The following is a 17719-nucleotide window of genomic DNA, read 5'->3' as shown; positions in this document are numbered from 1 at the left end:
GCTCTCTGTTTGGTTAAAGGTTTGGATAGTGGCTATTATTTGAACATAATTTATATTATTATTAAATCATATATTTTATTGTATACTAATTGTAATAAATGATATCAAACCTCAAGTTATATTCTTTGCGAGGGTGTACCAGATAACGTTCATGTTGTTGACGCTGAAACAGTCTGTTCTGTTTTTCAAGCAAATTGTGTTTTTTGAGCAGGTGGTATAAGCTAATAAAACAAATATTCAGTGTGCATCGTTTTTATTATCAGGGTATAATCACAGTTACATTAGACTAAGCAAAAAATGCATTGTTTTACAATTCATTGTCTATTCAAGCAACAGACCACAATAAATAATGCTTGTTTTCACCAAAGACTCTTACCAAAGTGCAAAGACGAAGAAATTCAAAGGCAATTGCAAGCAGACAACTAATCCAGCAAAATAAAGAGAAATGCTGGACAAACAAGGATTACATGATAGAATTGTTGCTTTGCCAATACCCAGTTTCCAAACGTTCTCTATGTGAAACATTTAAAAACATCAAATTCAATCTTAACTTTAAGATGGTAAATCGGTTTGTCAAATAACGCTCGAAATGCATCAAATATCAAACATGAGAAAAAGTGACCATGGCAAGTTTTTGACATTATGCGGTGAAGACATTCATCATGCCTTGTATGATTCAACCGAATGAATATGGAGTGAATGAACCTTTATATGAAATGTAAAAAGCCCCAATAAATAAACCTTTGAATTCTGAAACAATTTTGAAAACGAACAAGACAAAATAAATAGCTAAATAAAAAAAACAGCGAGAGGACGCAATTGAAATTAGGTTCTCAATGAGCAGCTTAACGTAAATTAATGTAAAAACAATGGCACACATGGGTAAATGTGTCTCTTGGTCTTTCACAAACAAGGATTAAAGAAGTCTTCCAAAGAGAAATACATCATGCCAATCTAGCAAAAAGCTTAACTTTAAGAAAGAAGGCAGTTCTCCCACACAGAGAAACTCACAAAGAACCAAGGCATTTCATATATTAAACATTTTAAACTGAACTCCTTCAAGTCATTTAAAAGTTTGCCAATGTAACGCAAGCAAAACCCCAAAACGCTTTGTTGTTCATAACCTTTAACTTGCCTATAAGCAAACAGAGTACTGTAAAATATACCTGAAATAAATGTTCGGCTAGCAGAAACAGACAGGGGAAAGCATATAAAAGCAAGAACAAGGCATGATGACAAACAGTGATAAATATGTAACAGTACTTTCCCAATAGTAGTTTGTCTCGTTTTGAGAACTGAGCAAAAACAACAGTGCAGTATTGGTTTAATACATGAACACTTTGGCAATTCAACCTTCCCCGCAAACTCTGACTGAAAACAATCAAACGTACTGTCTTTTGTACAGTTGCAGTATTTACACAATTTGATGCCGGTCAAAATATTTGACATTTTGCATGTGCTTCTTAGAACACAAACACACACAAACATACACACTTGCTCTACATACATTCACATGGCAAAAATGATACCGCAGGGAAAAAAAAACTAAAACCTTGTACATATCTTATGTGCAATATCACAAGTGCATTTAATTGTGTGCGTATTAAAAATGAACTAAACTCTTGACCAATTCTTGATGTATTTCAGAGGTTAAGCGCTCATCTGGCCTTATTCATGAAACACAGGCAGCGATGAAACATTCATTAAACCATTTTTGCCAACATTTTCAATTTATATTCAATATGATTGTTTTTAAACAGTTCACACACAAATTTGTTCAGCTCCCCTGCTGTATATTCCCTTTGGTATTCACTTGCACTGCAGAGTGAAACGCATAATTTCTATCATATCTGTAGTTTAGGATGAAGCAAAAAGACATTGTTCTTATTACTAAAGCCAATAAATGTTTTTTATAATTTAAGCACCTTTAGATCTAATTTGGTGTGTATTTTCCAATAATATTTCATAAAACTGCATTCAGTTTAGCACTAACCTATTGTTCTATGTTGCCACCTAAAAGTGAGTCTTCAGTAACATTCAGTACAACACACAAACTGATGCCAGTCTCCCAAGTCAGTATCAAAATATTAAGCCTCGTGGTGTCCAGTTTACCTCAAAGCATATATTACTGTACCTAACACAGTGCTGACAAAAGCTGCCAAGAGTGAAAAATAATTCATTTGGGTGCAAAAGGAGTGTCTTAAAATACATCAAGCATGTCACAAATTCTTAAATAAACATACTCTTGGGCGAGTGATGGATAAGAGATGATGGACACTAAAGGACAGAAGTCCCGCACACACAAACACACAGTCCAGCGAAGCGTCACAGACCTTCAGCTACAATGGAAGTTTCTTCAGCTGTTCAAAAGAGATGAAGAACTGAAACTCAAGTCAAGGACTATACAGGTTGTTATGGGCAATCCATAAATTATTTAATCATTATATATATATATATAATTTACACACACATCAAGCTTGTGACTGGACAAAAAATAAGAAGTAGGTACAACAAATCACATCAAAGGGCCTAATATACTAACTTCAGGTAACAATGCAAACGTTTATGGATAACTCAGAAACTTAATTTTGCATTGCACTGACCTCTAGTGGTTGGCCAATGAAAATATCAGAAAACTAAGAAACATGCTTCTTGAAAGGATACAATGATGTTCCAGGGCCCCAGACGCAGCCAGTTGGGCCAGAAACCTTTGTAGAGGGCAAAGAAACCCTCATTTCTCCAGGTCTGCATGAGTCCGTCTAAGGTGCTTTTATACAGCGGATTAGCTGCGCAAACACGCTGATTCATCATACGCGTCCTTACCACATCCACTGGGTTGGAGGCCAGTGCCCCTGCGAGACCACACGTGAAACTGGAACTACAAAGAAGAAACAAGGAGTTTTTTTACTCATGATGTCAATGTCAAATCTTTCAAACACAACCAATCAAAACCGGTGTTCAGAGGCTTACATGAAATGTGTTAACATGGTGTCTCCCATGAGGCCTGACTGAATCAAGTGCTTCTTGGAAATGTCATAGACGGGTAGCTCCACACCCACCACGATGGCCGCTCTTTGTGCTGTAGGAATGACACCCTGAAAAAGAGACATATCTTAGGATCACACACTGCTGGATCTCTGTAACTTTTTTATGTTGACCCAGTAACCTTGTGAGCTTTCTCAATGCCTACACAGGCAGCTGCATCAACTAGCAAAGAACCTCATGACTGATCTGGGATAATCTACATTGGCAGCGGATGACAAACAGCACTTCACACAGGGAGCTCTGACTCAGTTTATAACAATAAATCTAACAGTCAACCTCTGAAAAACAACGTGGGACCCTACATGGAATAAAATCACGATTGCACAAACATATACTCGGTCCAACAGATATCGCAAGGCAAGCATTTGTAGTTAAATAAGTATTAAAATTATTATTTCTTCAGAAAATTATCAAAATGTTAATTTGGGGGTAAACTAATCCGCTTACTGAATTTCAGCTCACTAGAACCCCATTCACACAGACCGCTGATCCCAGAAAATTGCCAAAGTGCCTTCTGTGTGAACGCAAACGCATCCCAGATTGATCCAAAAAGAACATTTTTTGTAGCATTATGTGCAATATGCTTTATGAATTATTAACAGTTTGTTTCATACAATCTGCGTGAGCACATTCCGAAATGGTTAAAAAATCTAAATGCTAATAAACTTTTCTCAAACTTTGTTTTAGAAAAACGATAAACCGTCACATTTTTCTACACCATATTACTGAAAAAGTACACCGTGCCTTTTGTACTGCAGTTAGGCTATGTTGCAAAAATAGGCTACTGGCAAATTTTTACTTTCTGTTATAGTTTATTATTTTGGCTCAAATTTTTGCACCGAAAAAGCCTGAACAATCTTCTATTTGTTTACATATGACATTTTATATTTAGCTTGATCTCGTTGGGCTATAGCCTACCTTGCATTCTTGTGCCTCATTCCTCTTCGTTGTTCTGCATTTGTCAATAAAAAATATAATTAAAAAGTTTGTTTTAAAATGGACGTCTTTGTTATTTGCAAAAGGCAACAATATATGCTACAGAATAATAATAAAAAGAGAGATTGTTTAGGCCAATTTGGCACAAAATAAATGAAGTCGGTAATAATAACAAATGAAGCTATTTAGCCACCTAAAAACACACCAAGGAAATATCTTTCACCGTGATCAACCCTACTTTCACGAAACCTAAATAACATTAAATTGCAGTATTTTACCCCAGGTGTCTTTACGGGATCTTAGAGGAATGTGTGTGAACGCACGAACAGATTCCAGAAAACCACTGGCAGTGTGAATGAACAAAATCGAACGATCCCAAAACAAATTCTTGGACACATTTTCTGTGTATTTTCCAGGATCTCTGTGTGAAAAGGGTAAGCTGTGTCTGTGTTTAATTTAAGAATTTGAAATGCAAATGGATGCAAATTCTGAAAAAGCTATTTTAATCGTGCTACATTAATCACACATGAGCCCACATGCTCCGAAATCGTATCGCCCAAGTGGACGAGATATATGAATAGGAGAACTCACCCTCCACAACCCTCGTGTGCCCTCTGTCTGGTAAATGTTGATGAAGTTGGACATCATACTGCCCTGTAACAGACTGCCTTGAGCCTGCATGCGAATCTGAAATAAACAGCATGTCAGAGAAAAACATGTTGTGAAGGCAATAACTACGTATGTTGGGTACATCAATGTATATATCTATTTACCTTCAGCACATCAGTGGGATTTGCCAAAGATGAGGACAGAACTCCAGACACCACCCCACAGAATACATTTATCACCATAGTCTCATCTGAAAAAAGCAACAACATCAGCCATTAGACTATAAAAATGTCCTTCTTTTTTTCATGAATCACAGGCACAGGAAAAAGTCACAACAAAAGCTGTTCAAATCAGAGTAGTGTAAAAATAAAAAGTCATTCGTTCAAAACATTTGCTTACTTCACATAAACTAAACTAGTGATTTAAAAAGTAATGAAATATAGACGTTTGGGTAAAACTACATTCATTTGTTTTAACTGTGAGATCTAGACCTAACATGTTTAGAATAGACCAAATCAGGGCTGGACTGCAAATAAAAACCGGCCCTAGACTTTGTGATCGATTGTTCGAGTGGTTTGGAGGTATTAATCAGCCATGACACAAGAAAGTCCAGGTGAATTTAATATAGAGACAGTTATAAATCCCAGTGAACAGAGAAAAAACTACCAACCAGCCTCCGCGGCCGGATCTCCCTCCAAGCGAGCTCTTTTCAGCGCCCAAGCACCTTTGATGCCCCACGGAGTTAGAGCCCACTCTAGCGGTGCGTTTATAGCGGAGATTTTTGCTGCGGCTTGTTGGGCTTCGCCGTCCACATTCACCGGATTCTAAAGTCCGGCCTTACAGGCTCGGGTCCTCTTTGCTTAAGGACTTCTACTAGGTTGCCGGCCTACATTTGCACCAACCGTGACGGCACTAGTCAATCATCGTTGGGACGATTACCAAACAGGACCACCTCTTAGCTTGGCCCTGTCTGCTCAGCAAGGCTTCTCTGCTCATGCTTGGCCCCCTAAACCTTGTTCCGGGGTGGTCTGGAGTTATTGTTCCTCTTGTAGCACGGCGGGATTGTATTGGTTCCCCATAGTGTCCTGCTATGCAGTACGAGTGAAGTATCGCTAGAGAACATACTCTGTTACTTACATCACCTCGGTTCCCTGAGATACGGGAACGAGTACTACGTTCCTGGACGTGCTTACAAGCTGCATGGTCGCCACTTCAGTCGATGTAACCTGAGGACACTGCAGCGATGTGTCTGCTGATATAGCCAAAAGCCTAGCCCCCTTTGGTAGGCTCCATTGCCATAGGTCTGTGCAGCTTCGCTGCCATTGGTTTAAAGTTTTACTTTTCACAAACCAGTGGCCGTGCAGTTTCACTGTGTTATTTGAAAAAGCTTCAGTCATCGGAGAAAAGGGAGTTTTCTCATAGCGTCCTGCTACGCAATAATCGTTCCCATATCTCAGGGAACTGAGGTTACGCAAGGAATAGAGTACGTTTTAGTTCATTTAAATGTATGCATTCAGTAGAGACTTCAACGCGTTCATATACAGAATATACAGTGACTAGACCGGCCATTTGTATAGTTTCAAGCCATTAAATCACGGAATGACCTTTAGAGAATGGGAACGTGATGTTAGTAGCGCAATGCATCCTGTGACTTTTGGACACCGACACTGCTTGCTGTGTTATGAACTGCCAAATCTTCTCTCATGACCGGAGGGGAAAACAGATCTGAAAAGATGCGCAATTTTCCACTTTGTAGCTTAGAAATAACACAATGGTGAAACTTTGTCAAATGTGGCTGTCATTTGAATTTATTATTACAGATTCATAATTTCGGATGCGCTTGAATATATTAGTGCTCACAGCATGAGAAATGTGCAAAATATGTTTAGAAATGTCCTTTGGGATACAGCTCTTTGCGATCACTCTGTGTCTATAACAGGGTGCTCCTTTGAATGAACAAGGGATTCAAATATTATTCAATTTATACGAAGCAAGTGCCAGCAGCTCTTAAAAGTGTAATGTTAATATAATCGTTTTAAACCCTGGTGATTTCTATTTGCGTTCATTGTATGCTGCTGAGCGTGTCCTTAAACACTTAGGCAACTGCCCAGAATGCAATGCACAATTACATAGATTCCCCAGCTCTCTTTTAGTCTGTGTATCGATATGATATGCTTTAACATTATAGACATCTCTGAATTGTTTTACATGTCACAAAACGCTGTGCAATTTCCCACTTAATTAACAATGACACAACGTGCTTTTGAAAACACCAAAACAGCAGCCTTTGGCGTATATTTGTCACGGACTCTCTGGATACATAAAGATAACTCACAAAGTTATGTTCCGAATGAAGCGATCACTCTGCATTTTAAACAAGCCTGTGCATAAATAAAGAGCGTAGAAAGGATCAGGTTGGCCGGATGTATGATGACTACGCGCACAAACCCCAACCCCCAATTATCCCATCATGAATGAAAATGTATCAAATTTATGCAATTTACGCGGGTGATCCCAGCAAGGTCAAGAATTTATACGGAAAAATCACATCCCTCATTAAGGCCCTTACAGATGTAAAAGGATGCAGATGAGATTAGTATTAGTTTTCTACCTAAATCTATGGATAATGCTATGCAAAGGAGAACATTTTAAATGTGGATCTAGTTTAGAACAGTAGATCCTTGATCAATATGACTATGTCCGGACACGTAATGCCTGCTTAATACAATAAAAAATCCACTTCTGGTTCGCCTGCGACCTTTCTTGGAGTGGTTATGGCAGGAATTCAATTTCATGTTGTTGGTGGAGAAGAGATGATTCTGCTCCATGTCAGATGAAAATCCAGATAAGGTAATGCTCTGTCTAGCTGTTTGGCACCTTTTGTTTGGTCCGCACATTAGTGATGATGGTTACACTGTGTTTTGGAAATCCTTCATTTTTGTTATAGTGGAACATTTTATTAAATCTTTTTTTAGGTGTCAAACCTAATTATGACTGGATCAAGATGGATTTTCGATGCTAAATAAAGTTAAGTTTTCTTGAAACAGCCATCAATGTCCAAAATCACCTACTTCTATACTATACAGTAAGTGAAAATCAGTATTCTTACTGTATGACTGAGACCTCAGCCTGCAAAAAAATTGGTACTACTTTTTGCTAAAATGGGACTTTAGTGCAGTGCAACAGAATTCATGTGGGAAAACTTTTTTATGTTAAGGGGAACATCTGAGAGGACACCTGTGATTTATCACAGAAAGAACAACAGCATGATGAAAAGACCCTGCAAACACACCTTCAGGGTGGGTGACAAACAGCCTCTTCAGGGTGTTGTATGTACCGATCTTGATCGTCCCATAGGAAGCCTGCCGGAGGAGCGCAGGTGATATCCTAACAAATTCAGAAAAACATTTTAGGATAACTGGTTAAGTATGCAGACTTGAGTTGAGTAGAAACCAAAAATGTATAGTATTAAATAATCGTTTTACTTCGTAATAGGACTGCTTGATGGAAAAAATTATAATCATGATTCATTTTGCCGATATTGAGATCACAATTATTTAACAGCATTACTTATTAACTTTGTAAACATTTAGCAATGTATTTACTGAATAAAAAATAAAAGGCAAATAAAAGTAAAAATAGATACATCAAGTATTAATGCACACATTGAAAAAACAAGAAATAACTAATAAGTAAATCTGTTAATATTTACATTTATTCATTTAGCAGAGGCTTTACCCAAGTGGCTTACAAATTTGTAGCAACAGTATGTAAACAAACAAAAAAATAATAAAACTCCAGTGATTAACCATTAATGCACTTTTGAGTAAATTGTGTTGATTAAAACAATTAAGAAATTTTTACCATTTTCAATAAATGTGCAGTTTATTAGTTGGATAAGCGTGTAAAATGACACTTTTTTTATTTAGTATGTTCTTGTGCATGTACTGTAGTTTTTAAAAGAAAGGCTTTACAACAGCAAGTAACGAGTTACAAATGTCATGCCAAACACTGTCACCTTAATATAAGAGATGATAGTTTGAAAATCAAGATGCTCTCTTATGCACAAATAACATCCATCAAGTTCAACTTGAGCCATGCTGTTCATGCCAGTGGGCCAGTTTCACTTGACTCAGCTCCTCTACAGACCCAAGCAGATCATGTGTGTTTAATACCATCTATATTTAGTTTATTACACATATCAGTTTTATTAACACCCCTAAACCACAGCACAAGTTGTACAAATTTCCCCTTAACTGGAAACTTGATCCTGATATTAACAGTCTTTTTGCAAAAATCCTTTCTTGTGAGAACACGCAAACCATTAGCTCTCACCCCGAGTATAACGCCCGGATTCCCTCTTCCTGGCCGATCCTGAACAAAGCATGGAACATCCCCCTATAGCGGACCTCCATACAGTGGGTCTGCCCTTGAACCTGAAGCCGTGTTTTTGTAAGATCGATGGGGAAAGTTCCTGCAGAATTCAAGCAGCAGATTCATTTTAAAACCTTTGAATGCTTTATTTGGTGTCGTTAAGTTACCTTAGCAATGACTTGCTTGTGTTCAGAAGTGTCATCTAATATTCCATCAGATCCCATGTTCTGCAATTGTCTTTGTGCACCTATGCATGATGGGGAATGTTGCTTGACGTGTTCTGTGTGTTTTAGTGTTCTAACAATGAATGTTATTTGAACACCAAAATGGTCAAAAATCAGTTCAGAGTCTAAACTATGCTACAGTAAAGCCTGGACGGCTCAATATCATTCATTTTATTAATATTATAAAAAAAGTAAAATGGAAGTTTATACAGCTCTATATAAAAATGTATTTCCAAATGGCAACTTTATATTAAAATAAAAATATAAACGATTAGTCAATACAACCAGGTTTGTTTGATTCTGCATTAGTGTCACATTAACGCAACAATGCATTAATAAAATGTGAAAGTGCAAATCTGTCAATTCCGATAGATTTACTTGCATTCAGTGGCAAATAAATTCAAATAACCATTTTAATGATATCGGAACTGATTTATAATATAGACGAGGATACGAAAACAGCAGGTGCATACAGACTCACCGAATTCTGCGACAATTGAGGCCATCCCCCCATACACGAACGGCTTCCAGTTCAGATTTGCCATTTCTGTTGCGGCTCCTTCGACCTGATGGAGTCCTACTAAGAACAACAAAACCCCAAAATGGTAACAAATAAGATCTTTTAATCTCACGCTGTACAACATAGCGCTGCCCGTCTGTATTACAGTCATTCCTTTGAGATGCACTGACAAATGTGCACCGGAATATGACGAGCCGCATTATAAATACATTGCGAGCGCCATCGGAAATTCGAGGACACCCTATTGGTCGGAAACCGCGTCAATCATTTCACACGAGCTCAAGGTTGGTTGAAGTGACAATACAGTTCCACCCATTTCCGTCGGAGCGGAGGCTGAGTGACAGCAAGCAATGGCTCGCCTGTTTTCTTCCAACCGTATCACGTCTAACTTTTACGGTTGCTGTATTAAACTAAAAACGAACAAGATATAAGCACCGTAACATACGCATATGTACATAAATAAGACAATGTCGTAAATGTAGCATCTGAAAACACCGCATCTGGTTATCAAATACATCTAGAGATCTAACGGCTCATAACTGTTAGCTGGTTGGAGGAGAACTACTCTCGCAATTATAAAGTAGAAAATTCATTTAACACAACGCTTTAGCCGATACGGCCTCGTGAATTCACATACCTGAGACCTGGTGCTTCGGCCACCTCTGTTACTTTCTATTTAACTCCATCGCTTCGACCACATGTAGGATTGTTGTACTTTTCTGAGCAAAACTCAAGGAGCGAAGACTGCGCTTTCAGGCTCCCATCATGGTGTTCAAACAGGAACTCATCTCGCGACCGGAAGTTTCCTCCCGGAAGTTTATGCAAACTGATGGTTTATATAAACTATAAACTCGTGGTTGCTATAGTTTAACTACAAGTACCAAGTTGCGCTATGGTAAGGTACAGATTGTAGAAGAGACAGCCCAACGTGTAATATTTGTTTTAGAAATTGTAAAATGTTTTATTGATAGTTTTAAATATTTCAATGGGGTCGAGCCTTCATGCACACATTTAAACTTCTTTTTTGAATATATCATATACTGACAGCCGTACTAAATAGCTATACAAATGTTTAGTACAGAATGTAAGATATGAGCACGGTATTTAGCAAGTTTATTTTTTTCATATTTTGAATCTTAACAATATATATGAGAATAAAGTCATTCATAACAAGATCTATGTATATTAAATATAGAAGAAAAAATACTTGTGTCTATTCAAATCCTCTCTCCCAAACTGAAATGCAAACTTAGTTTGTTTGGTTAGTTTTTACATATTCCTTTCTCTTGTATTGAAATTAACCTTCAGAATGATTAACCATACGACCATACAACAAATAAAGACTTTCTGGTTTCATTGGATGTTTAAACAGTTTAAACAGTTTTTTTATCCATAACAATGCCCGTTTGTTCATCCAAAGAATCACATGTTATTCTTTATGGTGTCTGTTGTTAACTTTATCCTGTTATAAAGATCATTGGTGAGGCTTTCATATACTGAATGTTGCATTTTCCTCCCCTGCATGAGACTATTTTCCCACGAAGACACATCAGCATCATTTGCAGGGAACACTTTAACCTGAAAAGAGATCAAATAAAAAGAATATTACCTTTCACAAATCAAATGGCTTAACATCTAATATGGTTTTATTTAATGCATCCATATGCGTAAAACGTTAAGTTTAACAAACAAGCAAATTTTACAAAGATGTTGGGAATATTTCACAAAATATTCTCACACTCTTATGTCTATAGTTTTATGTTTTTAATACTGTTCAGTCTCTTCATAATTATGGAGATGATTGTTGTGGTTTCACTTCCCTTTTTAAGGCAGTCTCACAAAGTGGTGCGTATGAGCCTCATCACACGCTGGTACAGCTGCTGAACAACTGACACCATATTCCTGTAACGTAAAAGAGAAACACAAGAGACGTTGGCTCCCAAAAATGGCTGCCTTCATGAGCTTCTACAATTCAAGTCAATCAGGTTACTTACACAATTGATTGACTACTTTGTTGTTCATTATTGTGCCTTAAATGTTTTCTATAAATTCCTTTAATGCTTAAATCTGGCATATGCCTCTCTACACAAAAACAAAGAAAAATGCTACACTGAATTAAAATGTTGGATTAAAATAGAAAAATGTACACCAGTTGCACATATTAAAGTTATGTTTAGTCAACATTAAAAAAATGTAAGAGACTGTTCCAAATTTTCAGTTCAAATCAGCATTTCCAGATGTATTGGGGTCATTCCAGTACAGTGTTTGTTGAAGTTTGACCAAATCAAACCTCAGGAGTGACATAAAGTCATCCAACAGCAATGTGAAATAGTGTGACAAGGCATTCAAACTGTGATTAAATCCAGGCACATGACTTTTTAAAAAGTTTTTCTAAATACACGTACAAACATTAAAGTTGTTTTTCTAAGTGAGTATAAACTTTACAGTGTTTGAGGACTGAAAACATACAGAGCATCTTTTCTGTTATTTTGACCTGTTTCTCTAGTTTTAATATTTCTCTAGTTTTCAAGTAGAAAATATTTTTAATTAGAAATTTGGGAGAAATTTATAGTAGTCACATAATATATGAAAATCATTCCAAAATTTTTCTGTGGCTGTATATGTATGTTACAAAATGAACATGATTTTTATATGTAGAACAGTAAGAATTCGATGAAAGTTAGATTATTCTGAACACATTATTTTATATTTAAATGTTTTTTTTTTGTACATTTTACTTAAAACATTCATTTATCTTTATTAGGGTTATCAAAACTAGTTGTTTCATAAAAAAACTAAATCCTGAGCCAAACATACATAAACGAACGTAATAAAATACACCCAAATGAAAACTTACCGGGCACCATTTGAGGCACGGTTATTTCTGTCGGGATGAAGGCAGAAGAGTGATGCAATGCAATACACACAGCACAACAGCATAGAAAGTATTTTTCTCTTTAAAGACATCTTCAGTCCAGTCCTCTAAACAATCTGAGCTCAGATTCTTAAAACTTCCTTCTTAAGCCTGCTCAAGGTAAAGATGGGCAGAGATGTGTTGAGGTCAAACAGCACCCAAGTACCTATGTGGGTATAGTGTAACAGAGGGGCAAAACAACTGCTGACCAAAAGCTGCTTTGAATAGCAGTGAACAGTCTAGTTAAGCGATGAATAACATTGACACATTGTTGACTGGTGGGTGTCACGCTTTATTGTGTAGCACTGACATAAAAAGATCTTTCCTTAAGCCTGTGTGGAGGTTAATAAAAACACTTTATTTTAAGTCCAATGTAAGGCTTTGAAGAGGCGGCTTTATCATTGCAACAAGTGTTATGGGGTCAATATTTCACACTTTCCCTTCAAAGTCAAAATAGCTGCTTCATACAACATCTATGAAATAAAAACAAACATATTGGCTGCTATCATTTAAGTAAATATTAAATGCAAATTTATATATAAAGTAAATATTAACTCAAGAAAGTTTGCATACTTATGAGCAATCACAGGATGCTACAGTCCGCCCACCTCTCAACCCAACCCACTCTCTCTCTCTCTCTCTCTCTCTCTATATCAGTTTCTCTTCCTCTTTATAGTTTGTTCAAAGTTAGTGATCGATAGTTGAAGACCACTGACGAACTGTGGAAGGAAGCTATAACAGCCAACAAAATGGACATAAGGAGCACTTTAGCTTTTTTTTTATTTCTAACTGGGCTTCATCTTCAGAATCTTGCAAACAAATCAGCACAGAAAGATGTCTTGAGAAACACTGGAAACAACAATGACATCTTAGTTCTGGGCATTTTTACTTCTGGACTTTTTTCTTCAGTTCACTGAATTTTTCGGATATTCCCATGGACGATGAGAATGATTTTCTTTCATCTGTTTCTCATCACTGTTTAAAACAAAGAATGGTGTTAATGCTCAAACAGATACAGCCTCAAGTTCTTTTATCATATGACCAGCGTCGTCTTTGTATTTCAGTAAATACATTCGGGTGCTCACAGACGTTCTCCTACAGTAGGAATTGTGCTCTTGAGATACATTGATGGAACATGGAAGACTGCCAGACCGAACAAGGGTCGGATAAAAGAAACCACGGCGGCAAAACAGAGACAACATTTAACTTTCCCCTCTGGGAGCAAATATAAATCTCAAGCCCATTTCCTCTTCTTCAAACCGTCAGTATCTTCATCTGTTTAAACTCACATTCGTAACTTTAAAATGACTTAAGAGTAATGTCACTTTTATGTGAATCACAGAAGTAAAGTACATGTGTTGCAATGATGAAGCTTTTCAACGTGACCCAAGAGACTTCCTTGGAAAATATGAGGGAGAACTACAGAGTGACACCAGCGAATCTAATGCTTACAACCCCGGCCATGACTGAAAATGTTTTTCTGTCCATGGGCTATATTCTCAGCATGGGATCCGTTTTCATCATCTCCACCAATCTTCTAGTAGCCATTGCCCTGGTCCTGCTCATCCATAAGAAGGGCTGCCAGAGCTGGTGCTTTGTCCTAAATCTAGCCATTGCTGACATCCTAGTGGGCGTGGCTATATCTGTCATTGCCTCCGATGCTCTTGAAGGCCGCACGGCCTCAATGCGTAAAGGGAAGTGTTTGTTAAGCATGTGCTTCATCATTGCACCCTCCGCTGCCTCGATCCTCACCATGTTCTGTATCTCGCTGGACCGCTATGTGGCCATAAAGATGCCACTGCGATATTCGCAGCTAATAAGCAAGAAGATGGTCGTCAGGGCTTTGGTGCCCCTGTGGATGATCTCTGTCACTGTGGGTTTCTTGCCATACATTGTGAAACCAATGCAACGAAAAGATTATGACAGAGTTTGCACGTTCTTCTCAGTCATTGAGCCCCAGGGCATCATTGTGATCTTCTGCTTGTTTTTCTTCCCTCTACTCTGTGTCTTCATTTATTTCTACATGGACATCTTGAAAATCGCCTGCGGGCACCAGCAGCGCATCTGCAGCAGGCAAGCGGGATCAAGCTTTCTGCCGCCCAGCCGTCACTGGGGTCACGTAAAAGCCCTGCGGACTGTTGCCATGCTGGTTGGCTGCTTCACGCTCTGCTGGTGCCCTTTCTTTGTGGTCAGTGTTGTGCAGGTTTCATGTCCGAAATGTAAACTTTATAACTTTTTGGAGAACCATCTCTGGCTGCTTGGACTCTCAAACTCCCTTATCAATCCGCTAGTCTATGCCTGCTGGCAACGGGAGGTGAGGAATCAGATTTGTGAGATCTTCACTAAAGTTAGACTGTGTTGCACAACACGCTCGGAAATGGCAGACAGGTGCCACATAGACCATATAACCACCACTCAGACACAATTTCATGGCAAAACGCTGCCCATCGAGTTAAACAACACAATTCCTTAAACATCCGGAAAAATATTCCCAACAGGGTAGAGCTCATTTGAGACTGTATGAGATCTTTTATGTCCCTTAATGGATTTGGAGCCCAGAGTATCTCCACATGATGAAATAGAGCAGATGGCTCTGTTTGCTCTTCTTTCTCCTTGCGATCAACACATTCAAGCACTTACGCCTAGTTCTTGTCCTATTTGCACTTGTTTTTACTATCAGTTGTAAAATACAAAACTGCATTAGATAAAACTAATATGTGACCCTGGATCACAAAACTAGCCTTAAGTAGCACGGGAACCTTTTAGTAAAAGCCAATAATACATTGTGTGGGTGAATGTTATTGATTTTTCTTTTATGACAAAAATTATTAGGATATTAAGTAAAAATCATGTTCCATTAAGATATTCTGAAACCTTTCAACCCAAAATATATAAAAACTTTACTTTTGTGAGTGGATGGCCTGCTACAGTAGCCTACTGTACATCTGATTAACAACTTCAAAGGCATTTTCTCAATATTTGGATTTTTTACACCCTTTGATTCCAGAGATTTGTACTGTTGTATCTCAACCAGATATTGTAACAACCCATATATAAATAAAAAGCTTAATTATTCAGCTTTCAGTTGATGTAAAAATCTCGATTTTGAAAAATTTACCCATAAGACTGGTTTGGTTGTCCAGGGTCACATATACCCAATATGTGCTTAAAATATTTTATCTGTATATCAACAGTAAGTCATAGGTCTCTTTAAATAATAACCGCATGAAACTCTTTTCAACACTGTGGAACTTTTATGTATAAAGAAATCATTGTTTTTTTTATTCATATTGTTTTGTATTGTTTCTTTTTCTGTGACGAATGTTTGGAAAATTAAATGGTAGTCACAGGTGCCCCAGAACTGTTTGTGTTCCTAAAATTCTTCGAAATATCTCACTTTGTGTTTAATAGAACAAAAAAAATACAATATTTATTTTCCTGCTATGGTAGTGGAGAACTGTCACAGAACTGAATATTGCTAACATTCTTACAAATATATTCCTTTGTGCTTAACGTAACGAATACATGTATATAGGCCTAGGCTTGAAACAACCCGAGGGTGAGTAAATGATGACAGAATTTTAATTTTTGAGTGAACTAACCCTGACTTCCTTAGACCTCTGCAAATAATCAATAACTAATAATCAATAATATTTTTTACAGTAGTAGCCTAATATACAATAAAATATGAATACAAATTAAAATGACTTACTGCAACCAAAAACAGACCAGAAGTCAACTACAGGCCAGGCGCTTGTGTCCGGTGAAATCGTCTATCCCATATATATAAATATTTAGATTCCACATTCAAGTACTCCAGGCACATGTCCGCTTTCTTGGAACGGTCCACAGACGTCACTCCCAGTTGAGCAGAATGTCCCAATACTGCACTGCCATTTACATTAAGTAATTTAGCAGACTTTAAGAGTTCAGGGAGCAATATGTCACACAGGAGCAATAATACAATAGGCACTAAAACCACAGGGTTTTAAATTCCCCCAAAAATGGGAGAAACTTTCGGTGTTGTCACGTGTTTGTGTAGCAATTCAATTTTATTTATATAGCGCTTTTCACAATTTGCATTGTTCCAAAGCAGCTTTACGGGGAAAATAAAAAAAAACACAAAAAAGGTAAACCACACTACATGAATAGTTTAACTTGTTATACAAACACCAAGTAAATAATATCTAATGTCAGCAGTCTCCCGGTGGTTTATTTAGCATATTTTGCATTAAGTGAATGCTTGGCGGAAAAGATGTGTCTTTAATCTAGATTTAAATTGGGCGAGCGTGTCTGATCCTCGAATAGTATCAGGAAGGCTATTCCGTTTGAGATATAATGTTCAAGTTTATTACAACAATAAATATGTTTTCATAGTCATACACAGTCAGCTTGATGTTGAGTGTTAACGGACTGGCTCGCACCGTTCCAATATGGATGACGACCTACATGTAGCGGCCCATAGATGCTAATGTGACATCTGGGCCCGGTTTTTCAAAAGGTTTAATCCGGATAAAATTGATCTGGATTTAGTAATCCTTTTTTTGCGATCCGTGATCACGTAATCCATCTTACTTTTGGAGCCAGTTTTTTAAAGCAACATCGGATTGGATCAATCTGATCCGGATAGGAACTTTTCAGGATCACCAAATCTGGATAACCAGTGCTGGATAACCAGTGCTCAAACAGGAAAGGAAATCACAATGTAGAACTACAGATATGTAAAGAGCAAAAAGTAGAATAGCCAGTGTGGGGTCAATATACATTTATTTTTATTTGAAATGAAAACACACGCTCATCTGAGACCTACAACACAAACACTGTACATTGAGGATATTTATAACAAGTATTAAGTATAGATATATTGAATTAAAATAAAAGACTTAATGTCAAATACTCCACAATAATTTCAGATTTCCTCATCTGATGTGGGCTACGCTTGTCTGAGCGTAGCCTTTAGGAGGCGGATCTCAAATCTGGCCTTGGTTTGCTGCAGTTTGGTCAGAGTCGGTTGTTCCTCTGCCAGAACGAGCAAACAAGGACGTACAACAAGGGACGCAATTGTTAGACACTATTTCTGATTTGGATTTGTTTTGG

At 37.5% G+C, this 17719-nt stretch overlaps 2 protein-coding genes across 5 annotated transcripts; one reads left to right on the top strand and one right to left on the bottom strand.

Moving 5' to 3' along the window:
- Nucleotides 1-238: 238 nt before the first annotated feature.
- Nucleotides 239-10519, bottom strand: slc25a14 (solute carrier family 25 member 14). Of its 4 annotated transcripts, none has more exons than XM_079486546.1 (9): nucleotides 10346-10519; nucleotides 9670-9768; nucleotides 8926-9064; nucleotides 7883-7977; nucleotides 4755-4840; nucleotides 4573-4668; nucleotides 2971-3095; nucleotides 2665-2878; nucleotides 239-2381 (listed from the first exon to the last, which is right to left on the bottom strand). In XM_079486546.1, exons 2-9 carry the CDS (start codon nucleotides 9731-9733, stop codon nucleotides 2340-2342), a joined length of 861 nt encoding a protein of 286 aa, XP_079342672.1. In that variant the 5' UTR covers nucleotides 9734-9768; nucleotides 10346-10519; the 3' UTR covers nucleotides 239-2339. The 4 variants fall into 4 exon arrangements, with proteins under 4 accessions (XP_079342672.1, XP_079342673.1, XP_079342675.1 ...); XM_079486547.1 differs by having other exon boundaries at nucleotides 9670-9765; XM_079486549.1 differs by having other exon boundaries at nucleotides 8926-9261; nucleotides 10346-10494.
- A 2784-nt stretch (nucleotides 10520-13303) lies between these two features.
- Nucleotides 13304-15973, top strand: gpr119 (G protein-coupled receptor 119). The gene has a single exon (XM_079487153.1). The coding sequence runs from the start codon at nucleotides 13986-13988 to the stop codon at nucleotides 15093-15095; it is 1110 nt and encodes a 369-aa protein (XP_079343279.1). The 5' UTR covers nucleotides 13304-13985; the 3' UTR covers nucleotides 15096-15973.
- The last annotated feature ends 1746 nt before the right edge of the window (nucleotides 15974-17719 follow it).

This window comes from Barbatula barbatula, assembly GCF_947034865.1.
Source record: "Barbatula barbatula genome assembly, chromosome: 22".
Classification (NCBI taxonomy): domain Eukaryota; kingdom Metazoa; phylum Chordata; class Actinopteri; order Cypriniformes; family Nemacheilidae; genus Barbatula; species Barbatula barbatula.
This window is presented reverse-complemented; position numbering and strand designations above follow the sequence as displayed.